Source organism: Triturus cristatus, chromosome 4_1, assembly GCF_964204655.1.
Source record: "Triturus cristatus chromosome 4_1, aTriCri1.1, whole genome shotgun sequence".
Taxonomy (NCBI): domain Eukaryota; kingdom Metazoa; phylum Chordata; class Amphibia; order Caudata; family Salamandridae; genus Triturus; species Triturus cristatus.
Genome location: NC_140585.1, coordinates 551,383,943 through 551,408,135, shown reverse-complemented (window position 1 = coordinate 551,408,135; position 24,193 = coordinate 551,383,943). Strand labels below are relative to the sequence as shown.

Below are 24,193 nucleotides of genomic sequence, written 5' to 3'. Positions count from 1 at the left end.
ACTTTCTAGTAGCATAAAAAAAATCAATATGGCGTTCAATTGTTAGGAATATAATCAAACTTTCCTGTGTTAGTAGGGTCATAGTTATGAAAAAGCTAAACAGAGATTTTTAAGTACTTAGTTCTATATGATAGTAACTCAAAGCTCTTTTCACATTTAGCTTATGCAAGATCCCCTCAGCTGGAGAGAACAGTTAAGGAAGAACACTTTTCAGTAGAAAAGATGGATGAATTGTCAAGACCACCTTTCTATTGTGAAAAACAGTGTAAGTTTTAACACTGCACAATGCTGGCCTATTGATTACTCCGTGTGTGGAAATAATGGGTACCACAAAATCTATCATCCCAGATAGGTGCTGCAGAGCAGACTTGTGCCTGAGCTCAAACAAGGCCACCACTAGCTATACTATCGGCTCGATGTACAAACCTGCCATTCATTATAAGTGGTCAGAAGTTGTGCTCCAACTTTTTAAGAATTAAAAGGAATATTGCAAACTGACCTATGTGTTAATAGGTAGGTTCACAAATTCCAATCCCAGACTGTCACAATCTGATATACCTCATCAATATTCATACAATAGATCAGAAACTGAGACTCACTTCGACTGGATGCCATCAGAGGGATGGTGGCCTGCTGGGGTCAGCTAACCACTATGTATGTAAATGCATTTTAAATATATAATGTTTTTCTTTTTAAATGCAGCCGATTTTTCTTAAAAGAAAGAAGGCCGTATTTCAAAAGTTTTTTGTTTTTTTATAGAGTTGGCAGCTCTTCCCGGGACTACAGCCTACTATTTACTTCCAATAAACTTGTTTTTTAACATTGACATCATGGAAAAAGTCCCAAGGAAATCCCCCTATCCATTTGTAAATGGGTACCACCTCCTTTGTGTCCGGTGTTCTCAGGGACATCCTAGGGATGTTGAGAGCCCTGGGCCCAAAAAATTTTGGGGGTCCCTCATTGGAGCAACTTTGAATTTATGATCCAATTTTAGCTTTTTCATTCCCTCTTTGGCTGGGTCACTGACACTGCACAGGCAGACTGCTTCAAATTCTAAATGTGTTTCCATCTAAGGGTTAGCGAAGTGCGTTTTGAATACTGTAATATAAGAACAGCTTACTAATATTTCTGCATGTAAGCAGCCCACTGCCATTTCTCATATGTGAGGGCCTGTTTTGATCTACAAGAAACGTTTTTAGAGCTGTTGCATTGTGTTGAAAAACAAACAAAACATTTCTCTGCATAACGTCTGTAATGGACTCCTACACATTGGTCATATTAAAAACACATTGAAGGAAAATTGTATTTAAAACAATCTATGTTTAAAAATCATTCAAGCTCATCAGGGCAAGATTGTGGGGAACACAACTGGATCTATCAGGGGGCCCCCTGAAAGGCTGGGGCCCTGGGCCAGAGCTCACTTTGCCCATGCCTTAAAACATCTCTGGGTGTTCTAGAGATAATCAATGACAGAGCCGATATTGGGACCGTTACTCTGTTATATCTCATAGGCTTTAAAACATCTTGCACAGTTTCAAAGAGGAGGACCCTCAATCAATCAATCAATCAGGGGGTTTGTAGAGCGCGCTACTCACCCGTGAGGGTCTCAAGGCGCTGGGAGGGGGGTGGGAAGGCGTGGGGAAAGGAGGGGGGGTGGCAGCTCCAGATCAGTTGAAAAGCAAGGTCTTGAGGTCCTTCCTGAACGTGTGCAGAGTCGGGGAGTGTCTGATGTTCACAGAGAGCTTGTTCAATGTCTTGGCTGCGATGTAGGAGAAAGCTCTCCCACCCGCTCTGTTTCTGCGGATGCGGAGGGCTTCTGCCAGGGCAAGGTCGGCGGAGCTGAGGTTCCTCTTGGGTACGTGGAAGGTCACTCTCTCCTTGAGGTATTTGGGTCCGATGTTGTTGAGGGATTTGTAGGCGTGGTTGAGGAGTTTGAAGGAGACCCTCTTCTCGACAGGGAGCCAGTGGAGGTCTCGCAAGTGTTGGGTCATGTGTTCGTGGTGAGGTGTCCCGAGTACGAGTCTCGCTGCGGCGTTTTGGATGGTTTTCAGCTTGTGTAGAAGAGTTCTGTTGATTCCGGCATAAAGAGAGTTGCCGTAGTCCAGTCTTCTGGTTATCAGAACGTGGGTAACGGTCCTTCTACAGTCGGGGAGATCCATTTGAAGGTCTTGCGGAGGATGTGCAGGCAGTTGAAGCTGGTGGAGGCGACGGCGTTGATCTGGCGGCTCATGGAGAGGGAGGAGTCGAGGATGATGCCGAGGTTTCGAGCATGGTCTGTAGGAGTGGGTTCCCGAGGGAGGAGGGCCACCAGGTGTTGTCCCATGCAGAGGTGCAGGGTCCGAGGATGAGGACCTCGGTCTTCTCCGAGTTGAGCTTCAGACAGCTGTCTTTCATCCAGGCTGCGACGTTCTTCATTCTTTCATGGAAGCAGAGTCTATTGTTTTCAGGATTCTTCGTGAGTGAGAGGATGAGCTATGTGTCATCGGCGTAGGATACTATGCTGAGCCCATGCTGTCCGACGATGGCGGCGAGGGGGGCCATGTAGATGTTGAAGAGCGTGGGTCTGGGCGATGAACCTTGGGGCACGCCGCAGTTGATGTTGGTGGGTTCGGAGAGTAAAGGAGGAAGTCTGATCCTTTGGGTTCGGCCGGAGAGAAAGGACTGGATCCAGTTGAGGGCGGGTTCTTGTATCCCTGCATCATGAAGTCTGGCTGCGAGTGTGTGATGTGAAACGGCGTTGAAAGCTGCAAAGAGGTCTAGTAGGATGAGGGCCGCGGCGTGTCCCTGGTCGAGTAGCATGCGGATGTCGTCAGTGGCTGCGAGGAGGGCGTTCTCGGTGCTGTGGAATCCAGAATGGGAGGCATCTAGAATGGAGTTCTCTTCAATGAAGGTGGTCAGCTGGGTATTTACGAGTCTCTCAGTGACTTTGGCTGCGAAGGGGAGAAGAGAAATGGGCCGGTAGTTTTTCAGGTCAGTAGGGTCGGCCGTAAGTTTCTTGAGGAGGGGGTCTAACCTCCGCCCGCTTCCAGTCGTCTGTGAAGATGCCGGATCCGAAGGAGGCGTTGATGGTCCGTCCTAGTTCGGGTGCGATGGCAGCGGCGGCAGCCCTCTGGAATATGAGTGGTGGGATGGGGTTCGTTGGGGCTCCTGAGTGGGTTTTCATCATGGTAGAGGTGATGAGTTCGACGGTGGCAGGATTCCAGGTCATGATGATAGGCTTGTTGGCGGCAGTGTCAAGGGGGGTGGTGTCTGGCATCTGTTCGCTTAAGTTGTCGTATAGGGCCATGATCTTAAGATGGAAGTAGGAGCTGTGCTTGTCGCAGAGTTCCTGGGAAGGTGTGATGTCCGTGGCCTCGCTAAGGGGTTTGGCGAACTGCTGAATGATGTTGAACAGTTCCTTGGCGTTGGTCACGTTGGTCCGGACTTTGTCTCTTATGAAGGTTCGTTTGGTGTCTCTTATGCGCTGGTGGTATTCCTTCAGGGCGCTCCTGTGGTTGTTCCGCACTTCCGTGGTTTTCTGGTTTCGCCAGGTTTTCTCTAGGCATCTGCAGGAGCGTCTGGCCTCTTGTAGTTCTGTGGTGAACCAGGCGGACTTCAGAGGGTGTTGTTTGGCGGGGTGGCAGAGGGGTGCAAGCTTGTCGGCGCAGCAGGAGATACAGGGGTGAAATTCTTTGGCTGCGGAGTTGGTGTCGGTCGCAGTGCTGGGGAAGTCCTGGAGAAGGGTGGTGTTGTGGTGTTCCTCTGTGACCTTGCTCTAGTTCCTTCATGGTGGGCACGGGGCGGGCTTGGGTGTTGTGGTGGTGTTCAAGGTGAAGTGTACGCAGTGGTGGTCCGTCCAGAGAGGGTGGGTGGTGTGGCTGAAGCAGATGTTTGTCCCTCCTGCGAAGATGGGGTCGATGGTGTGTCCAGCTCTGTGAGTGGGATGTAGTCTGTGGAAGTGATGGCGTGGGGTGCAGCGAGCTCGGCGACGGTAGTTGCTGACTGGTTGCGAGGATCGGCGGTCAGTTGATGAGGGTGCCGTGAAGCGTGGTCCTGGGGCTGGTCTAGATCTGGAAGTGGAGGTGTTCTGTATTGGAGTGGGGGTCATTTGTGCTGGATGTGGAGAGTCAGAGGGGGGTTTTGTGTGCAATGAGAAGACCTCCTCCTGGGCGGTTGGGGCGGTCCTTCCTCTGGATCTTGTAGCCATCAGGGATGGCAGTGGTGATGTCAGGCCGGAGGATGCGTTGGTCCAGGTTTCAGTGAAGAAGGCGCCATCGGGCGGGAGGGTATCGATCAGGTTCCAGATCTCTACGGCGTGTCGGTGCAGGGAGCGCACGTTGAACAGGATGCATGTCATGGTTTCAGCGGTGCATGCATCAGGCGGTCCTTCGGCGGTAGTGGGAGCATTGTCGATGGTGAAGAATCTGCCGCAGCGCCTGCACGAGAACTGTCCGTGTGTGGCGTTCAGAGAGGATCTTTCGCAGTCGTCGTGTCTTCCGGTATTGAGTGCGTGGAGGGTGGTGGAATCGTAGCGGTGTGGTCTTGGAAGACCAGGGTCCCTGGCGCTGGCTACGGTCGGGTCGTGGACGGGCACAGACAGGCTTGCCTTAGGCACGCCTTCGGCGCAACCACACAGCGGCCGCCATTAAGTAGGGGGAGGTGGGAGGGGCGTGCACCAGCTGGGAGGAGGGTGCGGGGTCGGAACGGTGGGAAAAAAAGCAAGGAAAAACGGAGGGCACCAGAGTGAGCGGGGCACAGGGGGCACAAGTGACAATTAAAATTAAAAATCAGGCAGCAAGATAAAAAAATTAGATCCAAAGTAATACAAATGCAGAGGTAACAAGCAATACAAACGCAGAGGCAACAGGCAGTAGAAGACCAACGAGGCAGCTACCGGCACCGGGCCTCGAACCCTACCAGGGTGGGGCTCTTGTACACGGCGCAGAGGCAGGGCACAGCAGAGCTGCTTGGGAGAAGAGCGGGCCTCAGACCGAGGGTCAGAGGTCTTGCTTGCGCTCCCCCGCAGCGGCCACCATTAAGTAGGGGGAGGTGGGAGGGTCGTGCAGCACCTGGGAGGCAGGAGCGGGGTCGGAACGGTGGGAAAAAAAGCAAGGGAAAACGGAGGGCACCAGAGTGAGCGGGGCAGAGGGGGCACAAGTGACAATTAAAATTTAAAATCAGGCAGCAAGATAAAATAAATAACCCTAGAGTGGATTACGTAGTTTTGGTCAAAATGTCTTCAAGCAGTTCAGCTAAGTGAGGAATTCATCATCACTCTCCCTTTTATTGTTTAATCTGTACATGAACCGCTGCTACATGGACCAGGTAGCACTGGAGACAGTGCATTGGTGGTTGCGCATAAAACTAACTGAAAAATAATCCTTTGCAGTTGAAGATTTTACAGACCAAAAACCTGACCACACTTGGGATGATAGCCCTTGCCTGATTCCATGAGATGCTGACCTGCCTTGACCTGCCCCAGGTAGTGTGCTCGGACATTTTAAAGGCTTGATTAACCCCAAATTACCCATCTCACCAAACTGTATCAAATCATCCTTTCACTACTTGAAGATAATACACCGAGTACTAACAAGTCTGATTTTTTTCTCAAGAAGTACTGCTGGTAAATATTTAGGTGAACTCATACTTTTTAATAGTGTATCAGGGCCTCCTGGTGAATGCTATAGATTACTCAATATTCAGAATGTAGTATAATGAGTTATTTTTGGTCCTGGAAACTTTGACCACACCTAAATCAAGCGGCATGAAGACTGGCAATTGATGAATAAGATTATTACTTTCAGCTCCAGTATAATGTATCAGATTTTGTATGAATCATGCCACCTACCTTGAAAAATACATGTTGCAACTATGTGTACTCTGCTAACATTTGTCATACCTCCACAGTGGTACTTACTGTATCTAAATATGGACAGTTTAAGAGTTTAAGTAGGGTGGATGATCATTCAGAGTACAGTGGTCAACTCGGAAGACCATCACTGAGTAAGCAGTGTGCTTTATAGTCTATTAGATAGATATGTAAATGGAAAGTCCGACAGACAACTCGATAGACAGATACACTCTACAAGGTAAAATTGGAAGTATTCTTGTCAAAATGTTTATCTGTGCTGTGTCTGTCTGGCAGGTAAAGACTGCATCACTTTTGTTAGATGATTATCCATCATTCACACATTTAACAGCTTGTTTAAAGAGATTATGGTGCTCCTGATGATTAGTCGACAACAAAAGTAAAAGTATCAAAATGCATGCTTGTCTTGTGTAAATTAGCTATTTTTCCCGATTCTAATAAGATTGGAAGAATGAGCAAATTAGTAGATACAGACCTGTGAGTGCATCTTTAGAAGGTGGCTGTGCATATGAAATTCTTCAGGAACCTGCACAGACTTGGCTCCAATGAACTTTAAAAGGTCAACAGACACACCTGTATCCCAAGCAGTGATCCTAGACGTGGGCTCCACCATATCACTCCAGTGAGCTTGTAGGTTTGTAGCAGGTGGGCTGTACAAAGTCATATTGGCCAGGTGGTTGTTCATTTTAGAGAAATGGTTAGTCTTCATTTCTGAAACTTCAAGTTCTGTCATAAGTCCTTCTCCTATTAAACTCTCTGCATATGCATCTGGAATGCTTTTACGAGACCTGTAAAAAAAGTGGTTTACATTTTCCAAATTATTCAAGCCATTATGAATATGAATAATTATTTTCACTTGGATATTCATATGAAGGTTGTAGATGACAAATAACATATATGATACCATTACATGATTCCTGGTAAAATGCCGACAAAACGTTAGCCCAACTTATAATGCTGTAATACAAAATTATAAAAACCAAAGGAAATGATGGACGGAGTGTTGAACATTGCAAGCACTCACCCCCAGTCAACTGATCTGGGTTTAATCCATCACCGTTCTTTAGCCCACTCTGCCACCCCAGTTCAGACATGGCCATATGCAAATCAGTCTGACCCTGTGCTTCATGGGAACAGTCCAGCCCGAACTGCCAAGCCATGTCTTCCCTGGACCAGAAACAAGCTTCCTAGGACCGGTTTCTGACATCTGCATTGTCAGCATTCCGTCCATCTTTTGTTTGTTGTAACGCTTTTCGCCCTAAGTGGGATGGGTATGCCCAGACGTGGGTCCCGTGCTCACTACGCCACTGGAGTCAAGCTATCCTGGCTGATGACGGCTGATAGCCAGAAACCGGTCCTAGGATGCTTGATTCCGGTCCAGGGAAGACATGGCTTGGCAGTTCGGGCTGGACTGTTCTCATGAGGCACAGGGTCAAGACTGATTTGCATATGGCCATGTCTGAACTGGGGTGGCGTAGTGGGCAAAAGAACGATGGATTTAACCCAGATCTCTTGACTGGGGGAGAATGTCTGCATTGTCAGCATTCCGTCCATCTTTTGTTTGTTGTAACGTAATACAAAATTATAGTATGGAGTATCTCATAATGTGCCCTCAAAGCTATTTACCCCATAGTTTAACTGAACTAGGACTACATGATCAATGATTTTGCTCATAAATCCTTTACAACAGAACTATATGAAACCAAGCTTACATACAAAGAGTAATTTTGTTTAATTTCATTGCAACATAATATACTGAAGTATGACAATACTATGCACTATTACCACAGTAAAACAACACACACAGACAAGGTATTAATGGGCAAAAGAAGGACCTGATTCAATGCACATTGTCATATATAAAGTGTGAACTAGAACAGGTGGGTCACTGCAAATAATCAGGATGTTTTGGTCATTTTAGAATATTGAAAGAAAATCAGACAACTCAATGTAAGCTTGCATAGGAAGGAATGCGAGAAGTGTGTGGAACGCTTTCCAGAATTCAATCTATGTAATCATGGCTATCTCAAACATGAGTGGGCGCAGTCTCACCTGGACAAAGTATAGATTCCATGTTCAAGGTGGTTAAGGTCTCCCTTACATTAACATATTCCCCATTTTCATAAGCTTAGGATAGTTAGTTGAATTATTACTGTTATATGGTACTTGTTCACCCTAGCACTAGAGAATAATCCACATTTGTAAAGAGCGAACAATAACCCGTAAGGGTCTCTAGGCGCTGGGGGCCGTCGGGAAGATTAAGCAAGCTATTGCTCAGATTCACATGATGCTGGGCTAATCTGCCGCCGGCGCTGGGGATCGAACCGTGATCCCCAGATTCCGGAGTCAGTCGCTCTGGCCGTGGCGCCACACCTCACCATGAAACAGACATCATTAGCTGAGGACAGAACCACTGGAAGAAGAGTATTTCAGGAAGCATGACAGATCAGCCAGGTCTGGAAACGGAAATGGTTGGAGGTAAAACAGATATATTTATTTCGCCAAACAGGGAACAAAGTATAGCCACTTTTCCGCTACTGCCTGAACCATTGAGCAGACATGGGGCCCTGATCTGAGAACAACAGAAACCATGCAATGACACACCTATATACTAATTTTTAACAAACAAAGGGACCGTCCTATAGAGTAAAAGATAGGAAACCAACAGAGATTTCAAAGTTAACCATAAATACATAGGTAGTCAATCAAAAGGTCTCAAGAAGAGGGTGCAAGAGACCAACTTGTCATCACTGGCAAATAGAGGGAAAACTGCATATTGGACCACCTGGAAATATTGTGGCTGAGGTACAAAGCCTTACAATAATCCAGCACTGTGCTTATTACAGTGTAATTGTGGAAATTCAACTGATTAAGTAGAAGCAAAGCGGTATTAGTTGACAGAAACATGCCAAGGAACCAGAGCAAATTGGAGGAATGTGGCAGGGTCCATACCACGGTTATCATCTCCTACTATTGCTACCTCAACTAGCTCCGCTGTAGACCACAGACAGAAATCCACTATGGGAGCGAACTATGCAGGACTGAGGGGAGGATGGCCAGATCAAAGCAACACCGCTGGAAATGTATTAAAATGTGCTTTATTCAAATTTTCTGAGGACCTGGAAGCCACGGCCGGTTCCTCCAGCCAAAGTGGCAGCAGGTAAAGGTAAGAGAGGGAGCTGACTGATCCCTTTTATTTGGTAGCCTTACAAGATCAGAGGTATCAGGCCCAAGAACAGGTAAGAAGGGGGGCGGGGGGAGGCGTGGCTTACCGCCAATGGGAATGGCAGCTCGGTAGCTCAGCTCCGGGGCGCCACTCCCAAATCATCCTGTTTTCTCTGGGTCCCACTGGCCCGATTTGCGCCCCTGTGCCCTCCTTACAGTGGGGTGGACCCCGGCGGCATATTGGCCGACTTTGGTGCGGATTGGTGGCCTCAATCTGAGGGAGCTCCACGGACCGGATCCTCGCGGGCAGTCTCGCCGATGGCCGTGCACTGTAACCCCGGGAGAATACCACGCGAGGCCGCGGCTGCGGCCTATTCCAGCGGTGCACCAAATTATCTGCCGGAGGCGCTCGGCAGTGCACGGCGCCCCACCTGCGAACTGGGAAATATAGTAGAGACCCTCTCCGTGGCTGCAGGAGTGACGGGGGCCGAGTGATTAATGAGGCGGCCCCCGTAGTGAGACGGCAAGCAAGCGGATCGCGACGCACGTAGCCCCGATCACGGTGTCCCCAGAGATTGCGGCAGACAGCCTGGAGGCTGTATGGTGATTTTTAGCGGCTGATGTGCAGAAAGTGTGGTCCCAGAGTCAATTGAGTGACCCAGGACTGGTTGCCCTTGGACTATATATCCTCACGAGATACCGGAGGCCTGGCTGCAACTGCGGGTAGGTCCCAGGTGGCCTACAAGACGTCTGACCCCAGCAGGTTAGAAACTTTTGAAACTGGAGCGCTGGGAGAATAACTGCAGTGCTGGCACATTACAGAGGCTTTGGGCGCCGTGCGGAGGCGATCTGGCCCAGTGGACTCCCGCGACCTCTAACCCCTGCATGTACTGTTCTGACCCACCAGGGAGAAAGTGGGAGGATTGACGCATTTTCATCGCCGAGGGGTAGGGGGCCTAGTCCAGCCCCGGCCCTCCATTGCTGCGTGCCTGGTGTGTATGGGCTTAACAGGCACTACATCAGCACAGTGCTTCCAGTTGTATACCCCTCTGTTTGGGGTGCTCCCTGAAAACCGACCGGCCCGGTGGACGATTCCACTGCAGGACCCATGGCAACCGGACGCAACAGCTGGATGACGACTCAGACCAAGCTAGAGAAATTTGCTTGGCAAAAACAACAGAGCGAGGAACGGGGAGAGATGGCGGCCTCGAGCAGCACGGCGGAGCCCACAAACAAGGATATCCTGGAGGCAATCACAGCAATAAGGCCCTCCCTCGAGGTGAGGATTGATACAGTGGCCACGGATGTGGCACTGATCCGCGAAGATATGAAGAAAATGGCGGAGCGAGTGGGTGCTGTAGAAAACACCACGAAAGAACTGGTCACTCACACGGCCCTGCTCAATCCACAAGTCGCCGAACTGCGTACTTCCCGCGAGGCGATGGCCCTGCAATTGGACGATTATGAAGGCAGAATGAGGCGGAACAACGTCCGCATTCTAGGTGTTCCGGAACGCGCAGAGGGGCAGACGGCTGATCTTTTCGTTGAAGAGCTGGTCCTTAAACATTTACAACCCCGAAGACTCTCTAAATGCTTCTTGAATGAAAGAGCCCGCCGGGAGGCCGGCCGAAACCGGGTGCAGCCCCCAGACCACTTCTTGCGAGGGTGTTCAACTTTCGAGACCGAGATGTCATTCTTCAGACGGCGCGGGCAGCCCCGCCACTAACCCTAGAGAAAAGCAAAATCATGTTCTTTCCAGACTTTAACCGAAGAGTAAAGTAACAGCGTCGTAGCTTCCTAGAGGTGAAACGAGCCCTCTGAGATCAAGAGGTCAAATATGCAATGATGTTTCCCGCCAAGCTGAGAGTTGAAGCCAATGGGAAATCATGGTTTTTCACTCGACCGGAGGATGCTTGGGATTGGCTAGAGGGTTGGCGCACGGTCGACAAGAAGGCCAAGAAGGGATTCTCGGCTGCTGATGACACTGAAAACTGGCGTATGCAGAGACGCTTTCCTCCACGCTCTGACTCTGACTCCCAGGGACTTACAGGGGGGCGCTGATCCTGGTGGCTGGTAAGACTACTTGATATCAATCCAGATCCCTGGAGGCCCTCCAGAAGCGCGCTGGGACGTGGACAAGATGTCACTGCCTTCTAACTGTGGGATAATTGGCTATAGACTTGGGTCGAGTGGGCGAGGGGAGGTTTGACGATTGTTGTTTCCTTCTGTGGGGCCGCTGCCGCACTGATCCTTGCTCAAGGGCGCTGCGGGAGGGTAGAAGAGAGTAGTGTCAGGCCTCTGTACGATACATTGTGTTGGGGGGGGGGGGAGCAGGGCTGGGGGACCAGACTTATATTGACTAGAGATGGTTGTATTGGGAGTGGGGTAGCTCACGTTCCCTGGTGTTGTTCATGGGTGGGCGACAAGCACTCTGCATGTTAGGGGTGGCAGGCGGTTCTAGTCCCGTTAAGAAGGGAGGCTGGGAGGGGTGTGTGTTCCTACAGGTATGGGTACATTTGGGTTTAAATTGTTGGGGGGTGTTATGGTAAGCTATTTTTTGCAGCAGGACAAAACGTCATCTTGTATATGCACACATTGGTTGGTATTAATCTCCAGGTCAATGAAGCTAAGTATCACGGCTTTGCTTTGCCCAGTAATGAACTGGGAGCCGCTCTACGGGGGCGGGTGTGGATCGACTACGCTATCCATCCTCCGTAGCTACAATTGTCTTACTATTCGATGCCAATGGTACGAGGTCAGGGACTTAAGCTTGTTACATTGAATGTTAACGGGTTGGGAGACAAAATTAAGCGAGGCATCTTACTGCAATATATCCATCGTCAAGGGCTTGATATAGTGTTGTTTCAAGAAACTCATCTGATAGGTAGGTAATTCTTGTATGGCCCTCAACAGGAAAGGGTATTGCATGGTGGCGCACTCTGGCTTCACCACCGGGTCCAGAGGGGTGGGGGTGCTCCTTCGTAGAGGCTGCCCTTATGTTATTCAAAATACTTGGACAGATCCGCAGGGTAGATATGAAGCTTGCACAGGTACCTGGGAGGGCAGAATTCTTAATGTTGTTTCTGTGTACGCACCACCAGGTCTGCAACGACTGACGCTAAAGGAGGTTGGAGCACTATTATTGAATTTGCCGGTGGGTACTCTGGTCATGGGTGGAGACTTTAATCTGACGATGGACAACCTATTTGATCGATCCCCGCCCAGACTTGACCCGACGCACGGTTCCCAACCACGTGATTTTACAGACGCTTTGGGTATAGTGGATATTTGGAGATGGTCAGACCCCCATGACACTCACTTGACGTTTCAGTCCGGTGTACACGGTAGTCAGTCACAAATTGACTACCTGTTTACCAATGCACAGCACATTCACAAATTCACTGATTCTACATGTTTGGTGCGAGGGGTGTAGGATCACTCCCCGGTTCTTGGTGCTCAATGTGCCAAACAGTCTGGCCTCATAATGATTCAGCCATGGGCGCTCAAGATTCCACACATCAGGGAAAATTTGTGGAAGGATACCACCTATTACTTCGAGGAGAATACAGGCTCTGTTAAGTTGGCAAGCACCCTGTGGGGAGCGTACGATGCTGTGATCAAGGGAAGGGCACTATCTTTGATGGTGAGTCATAGGGCAGAGCGGCACCGTAGGGTGATTGAACTGGAAATGGAGATCTTGCGACTTGAGGGCACCGTCTCCAAAACCCCTGATCCAGATGCGCAGCATCGTCTAAATATTAAAAGGCAGGACTACAGGCAATTGCTCCTAGAAGACGCCAATAGGTGTGCCCTTGCCACCCGCCACCGGGTTTCCGAGCAGGGCGAGCGTACTGGCAAACTCTTAGCATCGCTGGAACGCAAGGAAAGGTCGGCGAAGTGGGTGCGTGCAATTAAGAGGCCCGGCGACAAACTGATTACTGACCCCCAAGGTAATGCGGATACTTTCGCGTCCCACTACAAAAGTGTATACGGAATTCCACAAAACTCTCAAGCACTGATGGCGACAGACCTCCTTGCCACTATAGAGGTTAGAAATATCTCCCAACAAGACAGGGAGGCTTTAGATGTGGATATCTCTGTAGACGAAATCCAGAAGGCAATTCAGGACATCCGCGCGGGTAAGGCGATGGGCCCGAATGGGCCTCCTATTGAGCTGCTAAAACCCATGGCTCTGCAGTTAGCGCCCCATTTGCTAAATCTATATAATGAAAGCTATGAGATGGGCCTCCTTCCAGCTGATATCCGTGAGGCCAATATCGTGGCGATTCATAAGCCGGATAAACGGTGGATGAGTGCTCATCGTACCGACCCATATCCCTGATAACGGTGGAAGCCAGAATTCTGGCCAAACTGTTGACTAATCGCCTGCTTCCTTATCTTACCAATATGGTTCATCCGGACCAGTCGGGATTCATGCTTGGTCGAAATACTGCGCGAAACTTGCGTCGAGTCCACGGCGCGCTGGGCGGTATAGATACGATAGAAAAAGATGCGATCCTGCTTGCTCTCGACGCGACAATGGCTTTTGACACCATAGAGTGGGAATATTTATTTGCGGTTCTTGCCCGCATCGGGGTCGGCCACAAGTTGATGAGATGGATCAAACTATTATACACACAGCCGGAGGCGCATGCCTCAGTGAACAATCATCGCTCCACTTCTTTCCCCCTCTGTCGAGGTACGAGGCAAGGATGCCCGTTGTCACCGCTCATTTTTGCCCTAGTACTCGAACCATTGGCTGGATAAGGGGAGACCCCGGCATCAGAGGCCTTCAATGGACAGACGACCACGAAGATCGCATATCACTTTATGCAGATGACATTCTGCTTTATCTTGCCTCACCAGCCCACTCACTCCGCTGAGCATTACACATCTTTCATATCTTTGGGGCATATTCTGGGTACAAGATTAACTGGTCCAAATCCCAGATGTATTCTCTCTGAGGAGACCCCCCGCAAAGTCCTCGAGGATATGAGATTCCGGTGGCAACTCAGGGTTTTCGATATCTAGGCATTTTTATAACAACTGATGCAGCACAGTTTTATGAAAAGAATCTGTTGGAGCCACAACGGAGGTTTAAATCTGATGTCGCTCATTGGAAGACGCTCCCCCTTACTCTTCTAGGGCGGGCGTCTTTATTCAAAATGCTCGTCCTACCACACCGCCTCTATGCTCTACAGAATACTCCCTATCCGGTTCCCAATTCCTATTTTTTGCAAATTAAGGCGGCGGTAAGGGACTTACTTTGGGACAATAGGCCACCTCGGATAGCCATGAACAAACTCACTATGGGGTCGTACGACAGGGGTATAGGGTTGCCAGACGTGCACCTCTACTATCAGGTTTCGCAGCTCATGGCCATCAACAAATGGGTGTTTGGGCCACGCGACGATCCCAGCTTCAGAACCGATCATTGGCTAATGGGGAAGGGCGGCTACAATAGAGCACTATACACAAACCATAAAAAACTACATCTGACAGGCCCCACGGAGAGAACAGTAGAAGTGTGGCATGAGGTCCAGGGGTGAATGGGTTGGCAGGGGCACCTAACTAAGGCTATCCCTCTCTGGGAACCAGACATTTTGGGACGACTCAGTGCCTGTGCAGGATTTGATAAGTGGGACACGATCGGGATTTCCACTGTGGGCGATATATGGGTTGAGGGTAAAAAAGCATTGTTTAAAGAGCTCAAGAGTCAATACCAACTAGCACAGTCGGAGTACTTCTACTACCTTCAGATCAGCCATGCCACTGACTCTCCCGAATGAGACCCCCCCTCGCGGATTCCTCTCCTCTTGAGGACCGACTATTGCTGGACCCAATGGACTGTAAGGTCATTTCCCACACTTATAAGAAATTGATAAATAACCGAACTGACCCAGTGCTGAGGCTATGGGCGACTTGAGAGTTAGACCTGGGGGAACTGACTGACTAGGACTGGGTGGAGGCACTGGCCTCCCCCTGAGAGGTGGCCATCCCAATGCGACTTCGGCTGGTACAGCTCAAGATTCTCCATCGTATATATTTTGATGCACCACTATTGTTCAAGATGGGTAGGAGACCAGATACACTCTGCCTTCGACACTGCAATCAAATAGGCACATTCATACATGTCCTGTGGGATTGCCCCCACATACAACAATGCTGGAAAGACGTAACTCAACAATTAACTAGGACTTGTGATGAACCTATACAGCCATCTCCCGCACTCTGTCTCCTCAATATCTGGGAAGCAACGGACCTCACACAGGCGGAACAATCGTGGGCCACTATGGGATGGTGCATAGCGAAACGAAACATTGCACAGAAGTGGGGTGCGGATACTATCATGCATTTAAGGGACTGGGCAAGAGACATGGGTCATGCTATGATTGCGGATAAAGCAGTGTATAAGGGAAGGGGATGTCCACGCAAATGGGATCTTAAGTGGGGACGCTGGAATAAATACAGGGGTGATATTTGTGTTTCTCCAACAGTGGAACTGAGGAGGGAGAGACTGCTGGAGGGGGCAGATGAGTAGTCAATTTGTACAGCCTCAAGTCAATTAAGTGAAGATAACTTGGAGTACAAGTAGTGTCTCCTGGTCCGGGGATACAGTTGCAACTATTACAGTGATTGTTCAGATGTTAATAAGGCGTAATCCTATGTGCACCCGATGGCTTTCAGGTCGTAGAGTAATGCTGTGAGCTTTGTATAACTTTGCCTCAAATGTCTGCAATGTTCCATTAATGCTGCAGTTTGTTTCTAATAAAAACTGTTATAAAAAAAAAAAAAAGAACAGGTAAGACGGGAATTTTAGCATCCCAGGGCTTGCTGAATGCCAGTAGGAAAAGCTGCCCTTACTGACTGTCTATACCAGAGGAAAAAGGCGGGCAGCGATATAAAAGGGGCAGAGCCTTCATATAAAAGAGGCAGGAAGGGGGGGACAGCCTGGGATCATTTTAGCCCACTTAAGTTCAGGACTAGAACAGAAATTCTAACTTGTAAGATTTCTTCCCAAAGTAAAGGGAGCAGAAATCCCTTGCAGCCCTTCCCAATATCAGGTTGAGGAACGATAATGGCAGCAACAAGAGACGGCAGACTGTATGAACAGATTGACCACTGCCTTCTTTCTCCTCATTGATGGAGATTCGCACAAGGACCCTTCATAAGAAGGGAAACCTCCAGCCAACATCTCACCTGGTTTGGAGCTTAGAAGACCATTGTACACTCTACAGATAAAGAATCCCAAGGCTTGAAAACATTAAATCCCTCACAAAAGAGTACGACAGTTTTAGACCATTCAATTTGTTTTTAACTCATCTGTGCCATGGATATCCAAAGATATTGGAAAAGGACATCTCACCCTCATTTTTTGCAGCAAGCTTTATCACTGATGGGGACATTTTGCTTGATTTATTGAGGATAGCAGCGGAGGTCTGCACTACAAACTGTTGGCTTACCTATCTTCTACTTGGCGCCCCACCACCACTCGGCGCACCCGCTTCGCGGGTGCCCCTTCGCCCGTCCAGAGGAGAGGTCCGTAATTGACGTGTGGGAGGAGTCCGGAGGCGCTACAGCGGTATCAGGCGTGGTTGCAGCGGGGCTGCGAGCGCGCGGGGACTTCATTTCCCAGAAGTCCCTGCCAGACCGACGACGAGCTTCCGGTCCGCTCTCCCTGCTGCCCCGCCCCCCGCCCTCCTGAGGCTTTAAAACACCTGATTGTATTAAGACAAGCGGGACATTTTGCTTGATTTATTGAGGATAGCAGCGGAGGTCTGCACTACAAACTGTTGGCTTACCTATCTTCTACTTGGCGCCCCACCACCACTCGGCGCACCCGCTTCGCGGGTGCCCCTTCGCCCGTCCAGAGGAGAGGTCCGTAATTGACGTGTGGGAGGAGTCCGGAGGCGCTACAGCGGTATCAGGCGTGGTTGCAGCGGGGCTGCGAGCGTGCGGGGACTTCATTTCCCAGAAGTCCCTGCCAGACCGACGACGAGCTTCCGGTCCGCTCTCCCTGCTGCCCCGCCCCCCGCCCTCCTGAGGCTTTAAATCTACATTTTACTCCCGCAGCGCGGGACGCAGCCCGGGCGAAGACAGGGCAAAGACAGGGCCGTTTGAGGCCGTTCGAGGTCTGTGAGGCCTGGTCTGGGCTACCCCCTTATGTATTGTTCAAACTAGGCTGTGCGAGTGTAAGTGTTATACAGTTTATTATTATCATATCCCCACAAGTAAGGTTGGGGGTTGCCCTGTTGGTTGTTGAGCTATGTCTAGCAGGTTAACACGGAGCAAGGCCCCAATTGGTGGTCTTCCTATCAATGGTCCTATGGACGACTTTATTACTCGTACCAATACAGCCATAGACCATGAAATTTCCAAACTCCAGACTCGTGTTTCCCTGGAATTGGCGTCCGCTAGGAGATTGTCCCAGGTATTTGATATGTCGAAAAAATCTTCCCTGGGCAATATAGCCACTGCGGTTACCCCGCCACGTCCAGCTACCCCCCATTGTGTAGTTACACATGTTGATGTCCACCACACTCCGGCTTTCTCTGTACTACCCCCCACATTGGAGCCACCGATTCAGGATAATGCTGCGAATCTGTCCATAACCCCTCTTAAGCAAGATACTGGTTCTAATAATCCTACCTCGGCAATGTTCTCCTCTAGGCACACTTTTAGTAGAGCCCACCAAGCTAAAAGAAAATGCACCTCTCGGTCTGCTTACCGTCGTAAGAAGGCCAAAATTGTGATTACTGAACATCTGAATGCGACTAGTGCTCCGGTCTCAAATCCCATGGGAGGGGGTGTGACCGGGGAACATTTACATTTCGAGGGGGTTAAAGATGAGCCAGCTCCTGCTTCCTTGACCACCTCCTTGGTTCTTGAGGCAGGAGAAGAGGGCATACATGTTGAGAGCAGGGACAGGAACGAAGGGGAATTTATAAGTTTAGTTTGGGAAACCCTTAAGAAACTTCTTTCTCCTCTTGATCTTAGACTCTCACGCATTGAGAACCATTTACTCGAGTTGGAAAAGAGCATTATTGCTCTGGCCACTCTCGGTCTGAGAAATCTAGAAAACCAGGGTTTTCCTGTTGCTGAGCCTCTTCCCCATGACAAGATCCCTCAAGTTCCACAACCTTCCCCTCCTCTACCAGCTGTCGCACGATCGATGCCTACATCGGGGCCTGCGGCTGGGCATTATAGCTCAACCGCCTCTATACCCAAAGCTCCTAAATGTCCCACCCCCCAACCAGTAGTCAAACCTAATATAGGTGTGTTACATAGACCCCCTCCTAGGGAAGCGGTGCTCCAATCAACCAAGAGCCCTCCTGCTAAGAATAACTTTAGAGGGGGTTTTATCGATCTCCCTCCAGAGGCTAATGAGTATGTGGTTGTGCTGACGAATGTCCCCCAGTTAGGAAATGGCCAATATGAGAACCATTGGTCTCTGAAGAATAAGACAATCCATTGGCTCAATGCGAATAGACCAATCCCTAATGGCCAGAGAAGTAGAATTTTAATGGTACGTAGAACCCCCTGGGTGGGCCCCTCAAGGAAATCTAGCATTGGGGATTGCGTTGTGGTGACCTTTGAAGATCCCTTCATGGTACACCACATCTGTTCCTGGCCCATTGGCGAAGGTTCTCTTGTTATACCTAGGCCTTTGTCCTTCTTTTATCCACCGTGTCTTAGATCTACACGTGATGAGGACTGGTCTCTAGTACACCACCGCAACTGGAGGAGCCACCCCAATAAATCCCAAGTTTTTCCCTTAAATTGGAATGTTTTTTCCACTTCTAATCGGTTTACTGGGCTTGAGGAGGTAGATTGACTGGTTTGCCAACCTGTTCCCCAGGATCCTTTACCACTGGTACCAGGGCACAATGAACTATCTTCCTTTCCTTGTGTGACCGAACCCTCGGCTGTTAGCCCACCAACTTCAGAGGGAATGCTGTCTGTTCCATCTATGGAGGCGGCCCAGATTACGCTGTATTCTTCTGATCCTCAACCTGTAACGGACCAACCGGCCCTACCTTGCCCGTTTCCCACGATTCCAATCCAGCATGTTACTTTAGCTAGGAAGCTGACTGATGTAACAATGGCTCCCTATCACCATCAGATTGAGCCATTATCTAGGCCAAATAGATCTGCTGTGGGGGGGGCAGGTCCTGTGATTAAATTGGCCACATTAGATGACCCTCCAAGACAGACTACCTCTGCCGACTCCTTGATAAAGATCATATGTTGGAATGTGGCAGGGCTCGCCCGTAACTTTGAAATTCCAGAATGGAATGCCTTTCTGGCCCCCTACAACATCTGTCTTTTGCAGGAAACCTGGTGTCTTGAGCCTAGGCATAGAGTGGGCTTCACGACTTACTTTGTTCCAGCTTCCCATCAAAATGGAGGTAAAGGTCGCCCGTCAGGTGGCCTTCTTATATGGGTTAATATTGCCCTAGGTCTAAGTGTCACTCAAAAACCCACGCATTCTCCTGATCTTCAGAGGATAACCATTCTATGCCCAGGGGGTAGGAAGTTGGAAGTCTTCAACCTTTATCTAAGGGGGGCCAGGGGCGGGTCATCCACATTATCCTCTACAGGTCTGGGCAGCGATTTAGCCGCCTGCAGTATCGACTCTTATATTCTTCTGGCAGGCGACTTTAATTGCTGTTTTGAGCCATTGGCTGTGGAGGATATATTGGATACTTGGGATGAGGACACAAGGAGAGGTATTCCCATCCTGACCCTAGATCCGATTCCCAAGTGGACCCAGAGTGCGGTGGACATCAATGCGCTGTGTTTGGAACATGACTTAAGACCAACTAACGGCCGATCTAAATCGGATATCCTGGGTGCGCACACCTACAACCGGATAGGCCGTACCTCCAGAATAGACTATGTTGTGCTGAATTATAATTTGTGGGCATTCCATTATGATATGGAGGTCATTGCGTCTTGTGATAGTGACCACAATCCTCTCTCCTTATCATTGATTCCGCCCTGGCAGGTGGGAAATCAAAATAAGTTTCCCTATAAGTGGAAAACCTCCCATGAGCTTGTCCCCTCGGCCTGTGGTAGGCGCCTAAAATGGGCTAAAGTAGAAGCGGATGAGGGAAGGTTGGCACAGGCAGGGACCGCAATGTTAGCGGCAGGGCAGCGCCTGGATGCCCTGGGTGTCTCCAGCCAATCTGTTTTACCTTTATTTACAGAAACCATTGTGGTGCTAAGCGATTTGTTTATTATACCCCAATCCAGCGCAAAGGTTTCTGTGAAGGGTGCTCCCAGGGCAAGAAATAAATGGTATTCTTCAAAATGTCGGGTTGCCAAGGGGGATCTTATTACCGCAGTAAAAAACAAGGATCCTGGCTCTATCAGATTGGCGAGGAATCTCTATAAAAAAGTTGTGGCAGAGGCGAAGGAGGCCCATGATTTTAGCTTTTGGTGGGAATTAGCGGAGGCAAGTACCAGAAAAGACTCCAAAGGGTTCTGGGATCTGTTAAGAGCCAGGGACAAACCCCTTGATTCGCAGTTTACTTGCAACATTCCTGGCGATCTCTGGTTTGCCCACTTTTCCAAATTGTACTCTGTTCAAAGTGGGGTACCCATCCTTAAAACGGGCCTTCATGCCAGCCTACCACCCGAGATTTCTACCAATGCCTCCCCCTTCAGCATAGAGGAAGTTGAAGGGGCAATCAGTCGTATTGTTTCTAGTAAGGCTGCTGGTCCCGATGGAATTCCGGGGGACTTGTTGAAGAAATATCCATCATTGTGGAGTAGATTAATTGCCGCTCTCCTGAATGAGGCGGTGTTGGGTGGTTCTCTTCCCGACTCATGGAGTGGTGCTGAGGTCGTCCCCATTTTTAAGAAAGGCAGTCGGGACGACCCAGCTAATTATCGCCCTATTAGCCTGCTTGATTCAACGCAAAAGGTTGCGGGCAAAGTGGTTCTAGGTAGGATCCTGCAGTGGGTTGAAGAAAACCAGGTTTTATCAGATTTCCAGGCAGGTTTCAGATCTGGGATGGGTACTATCGAGCAGACGTTCCGTCTCTTAATGATTTACTGGAAGGTGGTTGTGCTGGGTGGGGGCAGCTTGTATTTGGTCTTTATAGACCTGCGAACTGCCTTCGACCTGGTCCCTCGAGCCCATCTATGGAACGTCTTAGATAGGTTGGGTATACCTCCCTATTTGCTGGCCTTGCTTATAAAGTTTCATGAAAGCAACTTTGCCCAGATTAGATGGGGTACCCAGGGGGACAAAACATCTCGTATCTCCGTAGACAGGGGCGTCCGCCAGGGTTGCGTGCTTGCCCCCACTCTGTTTTCTCTATACGTTAACGGAGTGGTGGAGCATCTGCTTCAACAGCCATCAGATGCACCATCCTTGGCTGGTAGGAAAGTTCCTACGCTCCTGTTTGCGGATGATACCCTCCTAATTTCTAAGTCACCAGTAGGTATCCAAAAGTTGCTTTCTAGCTTCAAGGCCTTTTGTGATACCAAGGGCCTGTCTATAAACATAAGCAAGACCAAATTCCTCGTTCTTAATCCTCCCAGAAAAACGGTTGTTCCCCCTACCTTGGACTCTGTTCCTTTGGATAGAGTCAATGAATTTGACTACCTTGGTATTCGTTTATGTGCCAACATGAGTTGGAAGGCGCACCACCAGAAGGTGTTTCTGACACACAAGAGAGTCTCAGGGGCCCTGCTCAAGGAACATCGTGCCTCAGCCTTAAAACCTATAGGGGCACTGCTTGATATCTATAGGGCAAGGGTGGTGAGTGCAGTATTGTATGGTGCGGAACTGTGGGGTACACAGAGTGTTGACACCTTGACATACCTCGAAAACAATTTCCACAAAGATCTAATGAGGTTACCCCATAGCACCCCTACTATTCCTCTTTTGTTAGACGCAGGCACACGCCCAATTTGTGAACAAGCTAGGCTACGTCCTCTCTTATTATGGGCCAGGATATGGAATGTCCCTGAACTGAGTAGTTATGCAGATGCCCTTAGCGAAATTCTATCCTTATCTGGCTGGCATAAGGTTACCTGGCTCAGGGAGGTTAAGCGTCTCCTTTTGGACCTGGGATTAGAAGATGCCTGGGCAAATAGAACAGCACCCTCAAAACAATTGCTTAAGAAGATCTATTGGCTCTGGGCGGATAAGGAGAGGTTGTGTAACCCTAACCATTGTAAATCTGTCGCCCAGTTTTTCTTGGTTAAGGAGATCCCTTGTAGAGAACCCTACTTGGATTTAATCCTTAACCCGGGTGACAGAGCATTATACTTTAAATTTAGGGTGGGCGTTCTTCCTTTAGGTCTGTTTACGTCTACTTGGAAACCTCCACACCAAACTATACCCTATTGCCCCTTTTGTGATTCTAGGGTCGAGTCTACAGCCCATTTGTTATTTGAGTGCTATGCTTATTCTGTGCCCAGGTCGAGATGGTTAAAACCCTTATGTAGGTCTCTAAGCACAAGATCCTGTCTGGAAGCTTTACGCATATTACGTTCAGACGCCCGTCCCTTCTATGCCTGTTGCTTGGCTAAATTTTTGGGGTGGGCTTGGAGGATAAGATCTGCAAGAAAACAGTTGTTACAGTAATGTACTCTTCTTAATTTTTTTAGATATTAGACAGTCATGGAATTTAATAACTTTTTACCTTGTAATTGTATATGTGTTATTTATTGATTGTTATGTGTTGTATTGTTGTGCTTTTATGACAAACTGTCGAAATAAAGCTTTGTGAATGGATGTCCTTTCTCCATTCCAGTAGGTAAGTACCACCAGGGATGAACTCACCCGTTTAAGGGAGTTCTTTGTAAGTAACAACAGAGATTGAGGAATACTGAAAATACATCAGGTAGGGGCACTGCCAAGTCTGACAAGATGCAACAAGAACAAGTGATGGACAGAATGCTGAACCAATGTCAAACATTCACCCCAGTACAGGGATCTAGGCCTAAATCTATTGTTTTTTGCACATCATTTCATTCCAGTCATACGAAAATATGTCTTGACCCTGCTACCCATTGGAGCAGTCCAGCCGGAAATGCCAAGCCAGGTCCTCCCTGGAGTGAAAACCAGCATCCTGGGACAGGTTTCAGTGCATCACTCCTCATTAGCCAGGCTAGCCTAACTCCAGTGGCATGGTGATCACAAGACCCACGTCTCGACATACCCTTCCCAGCTAGGGCGACAAATGCAAAAAAGAACAATTGATGGACGGAATGCTGAAACAATGTCAAACATTCACCCTCAATACAGAGATCTGGGAATAAATCTGTCATTTTCTTGCACACCATTCCATTCCAGTTTAGACCCAGACATATGCAAATAAGCCTTGACCCTGCTCTCCATTGGAGGCTGGGTCTAAACTGGGGTGGCATAGTGAGCAAAAGAACGATGGATATAATCCACTTGACTGGGGGGTGAATGTTTCATTTGTTCCACATTCCATCCATCATTGTGTGTCTTTTGCTTTTAAGTCTGACAAGATGACAGATTTGAAGCTGCAATGCTCCCTGCCTGGCCCGACAATGTCACCTTTAATCCACATGATAGACAGCACCGACCCCATCACTCGCTGGTGGTGGAAGGGATACACAGGTTCAAGTCGTGGCATTTACTATGATCCCTGTGCAGCCAGATTAAGAGACAAGCATGGCTGGTTCCCGATGGATCAACGGGAGCAGTGGCGCCAGAGGTTGTGCGACTTGGGCATTGAGAACTGCTGACCCATACAGCAAACAGCTGCAGGACACTCGTCAGCCAATAGTGAAGATGGGGTAGTGCAGAAGCGAGTGACAAGGTGTCCAAACTTCCATTGCGCCTGGAGCTGGTTGGGCTCCTCTGGGTCGTGCAGCCAGGGCACTGAAAAGCTCTCCCATGCAGCGTGATTGGGACAACGGGCTGACTGCTTGATGAAGTCTGTGTGAACCAGAGTGGTGGATCTATGCTCCGGCAGTGCGGGGTGGAGAGGAGTGGATGCACACTCCCAGCTGCTGGGTGCCGCAGAGGCTGTGCCCTCATGAGACAGTAAGCTGCATTTTTACACTTGGATGACCTGAGCCAACAAGCCCTGCCGAGCGCCCTTTAGTGTCCTTTCCTTAGCAGCTGGTGATCCCAAGAGACTCGAAAATGTACAGTTCAACTCAGATGAGGGACTTAGTCTCTGGGGG

At 49.1% G+C, this 24,193-nt stretch overlaps 1 protein-coding gene across 1 annotated transcript in view; it reads right to left on the bottom strand.

Annotated features, from left to right (window-relative positions):
- Window positions 1–24,193, bottom strand: part of DHTKD1 (dehydrogenase E1 and transketolase domain containing 1) — a 1,328,309-nt gene that overhangs the window by 697,547 nt on the left and 606,569 nt on the right. The window contains exon 8 of the mRNA XM_085652869.1: window positions 6,324–6,636. Coding sequence (XP_085508995.1) covers window positions 6,324–6,636 — 313 coding nt within the window. The remainder of the gene's footprint in view (window positions 1–6,323; window positions 6,637–24,193) is intronic.